A 2,809-nucleotide genomic window follows, 5' to 3' on the forward strand; every position below is an offset into this window, starting at 1 on the left:
AATATTAGTGTTAGTTGTCTCAAGTGTTTTTTTTTCAGGTAGTACTGAAATTTTAACCAGCAGCCTTCCATATTCTCTAAAATTATAAAACAAAATAATGTTCAAGAAGGCTATTCTGAGAGTGTGGGACTTCGCTCTCTGAGATAAGAATGCATGTCATCAGAGAGCTAAGGTGTACTTTTTGTCCACAAAACAACATGGTTCAAGGCAAGAAGACAGCAGTGATCACCTTTTGCCAACATTGGCAGGAGCCATGAGACGTGTCATTGGTATTCTTCAGCTTGCAGCAAAATTCACTAAAATAAATGGCTGATGTCAATATCACCTATGTCACTGAGTTCATTCTCAAGGGAATTACAGACCGGCCAGAGCTCCAGGCCCCATGCTTTGTGGTGTTTTTCATCATCTATCTGGTCACAGTGGTGGGAAACCTGGGGTTGATAACTTTAATCAGGATTGACTCTCGACTCCACACACCTATGTACTATTTTCTCAGTCACTTGGCCTTTGTTGACCTTTGCTATTCTTCTGCTATCACACCAAAGATGATGGTGAATTTTGTTGTGGAACTCAACATTATTCCTTTCCATGCTTGTGCAACACAACTGGGCTGTTTTCTCACCTTCATGATCACTGAGTGTTTCCTTTTGGCTTCTATGGCTTATGATCGCTATGTAGCTATCTGTAGTCCCCTACACTATTCAACCCTGATGTCAAGAAGACTATGCATTCAATTAGTGGCAGTTCCATATATATACAGCTTTCTGGTTGCCCTGTTCCATACCATTATCACCTTCCGTCTAAGTTACTGTGGCCCCAATGTAATTAACCACTTCTACTGTGATGACCTCCCTCTCTTGGCTCTGTCCTGCTCAGACACACACATGAAGGAAATTCTGATCTTTGCCTTTGCTGGTTTTGATATGATATGTTCCTCTTCCATTGTCCTCACCTCCTACATCTTTATCATTGCGGCCATTCTAAGGATCCGCTCTACCCAGGGGCGACGCAAGGCCATTTCCACCTGTGGCTCCCATATGGTGGCTGTCACTATTTTTTATGGAACCTTGATCTTTATGTACCTACAGCCCAAATCAAATCACTCCTTGGACACAGACAAAATGGCATCTGTATTTTACACAGTGGTGATCCCAATGTTGAACCCCCTGATCTATAGTCTAAGGAACAAAGAGGTGAAAGATGCCTCAAAGAAAGCCTTGGATAAAGGTTGTGAAACCTTAAATCTGTTAAAATTAAGAAAATAATGATAATAAATACTTTATAATATGCAAGAAGGTAAATAAATCCCACTTCTTCCTGATGACACTTCTTTTATTCTTTCCTAATGGATTGAAAATATAACTGCACTTCAGCAGACCTTGACCTTTTCTACAAGAACCCAGGCCTGGGTCTGGAAGTCAGTGTGATTCAAAGAATCCCATTCAGACCATTGCAGCCTTTATAGACCACTGAAATTATGGTCAAGTACACCCTCAAACACACATCTGTGTATCTCAAGCAAAGGAAGCAGAATGTTTTTGTAAGAACTTACTACTCTGGAAGTAGGGCTGCCTGAGTTTGAATGCCATGCTCTACATTTATTAGCCACCTTGGACTATTGACTTAAAAAATACTTTAAAAAATACTAAAAAAAAAATTATGACTCTGTCTCTAATTCTGGAAAGTAAAAGGACTGAATTCATTGGTTTGTTTTAAAGATGAAACAAGTCAATATTATGAAATTCTTACAACAACATCCTGTGATAAGTGCTATGTATGTTTTTACTATATAAGTGTTGTTTGTTGTATATAATTAAAGGTAAATTCATTGAGTTCTGAAAGGCTTATCAGTCTTGAAGAAAGAGGAACAAAGTTTGGTTAGGTTTCTACTACCTTCCAGGCAATCAAGTAGTATCAAGTCCTAGTTAACACAATCAAATAAGCCTAAGAAATGTCTAAGACTTTACCTGTGGGCCTCAATTATGTATAAAATGCCTAAGTTCACGTAACTAATAATGCGACAATTCTTAATGTAAATTTAAGTCTATCTGAATTTTGCTTCCTTGACAATAGATGTTAATAAAGGTATTACAACATAGATAATCTAATCTTAAATGTGTCATTATCAGATTTTTAAATATAGTGGGAAGACATTTGTTTATAAGAAATTGTGTTATTAAATGAATGAATGAGTTCAACGTACTTATACATTTGTTCAAATAGAAATGATCTTAAGTTATAATGTTATCTATCTATGCCTGCTATTTATTCGATTGCCCTTGTAGGTTTGAGACATGAAATTTGACAAAAATAGCAATTTATAAGATCTTATAATTTTTATGTTTCATAAAAAGCAATTAAATTAGCTTTTAATGTTATCTTATTATTTTAACATTTTAGAAGGAAATTATGATAGTTTCAGTAATTATCTAGAGTATAGTTTGAGGTTTGTAATGCAGGTGACTATTTCCTCTTCTGTTTTTAATTTGTAAATAACTCAGACTTGCTGCTAGAGGTGCTGTGAGAATCATGTGAGTTGAATGGATTCTTATATTTTTAAAATAGGTTTGATGGAGAAGTGTGGTGTTTCTATTCACTACACTCTTCCTGGTAGATGTATGTTTATATGAATAGATACACACATTCTCATATATCACATACAAAGCACATTAAAAACATCTTAGCCAGTCTCTTTCAGCAGGTGAGGAAATTCGGACCTATAAGTCTTGACACTTCTTTCCGTTTCACATAATCGTTACACACAATGCTTAAGTGCTAATTGAAATGACATTTTCATTTTTTAATACAA

The 2,809-nt window shown here is 35.8% G+C and overlaps 1 protein-coding gene across 1 annotated transcript; it reads left to right on the forward strand.

Moving 5' to 3' along the window:
• Positions 1-305: 305 nt before the first annotated feature.
• LOC112663680 (olfactory receptor 1038) lies at positions 306-1,265 on the forward strand. Its single transcript, XM_025452754.1, has one exon. It carries the CDS (start codon positions 306-308, stop codon positions 1,263-1,265), a length of 960 nt encoding a protein of 319 aa, XP_025308539.1.
• The last annotated feature ends 1,544 nt before the right edge of the window (positions 1,266-2,809 follow it).

This window comes from Canis lupus, chromosome 18 (genome assembly GCF_003254725.2).
Source record: "Canis lupus dingo isolate Sandy chromosome 18, ASM325472v2, whole genome shotgun sequence".
Classification (NCBI taxonomy): Eukaryota; Metazoa; Chordata; class Mammalia; order Carnivora; family Canidae; genus Canis; species Canis lupus.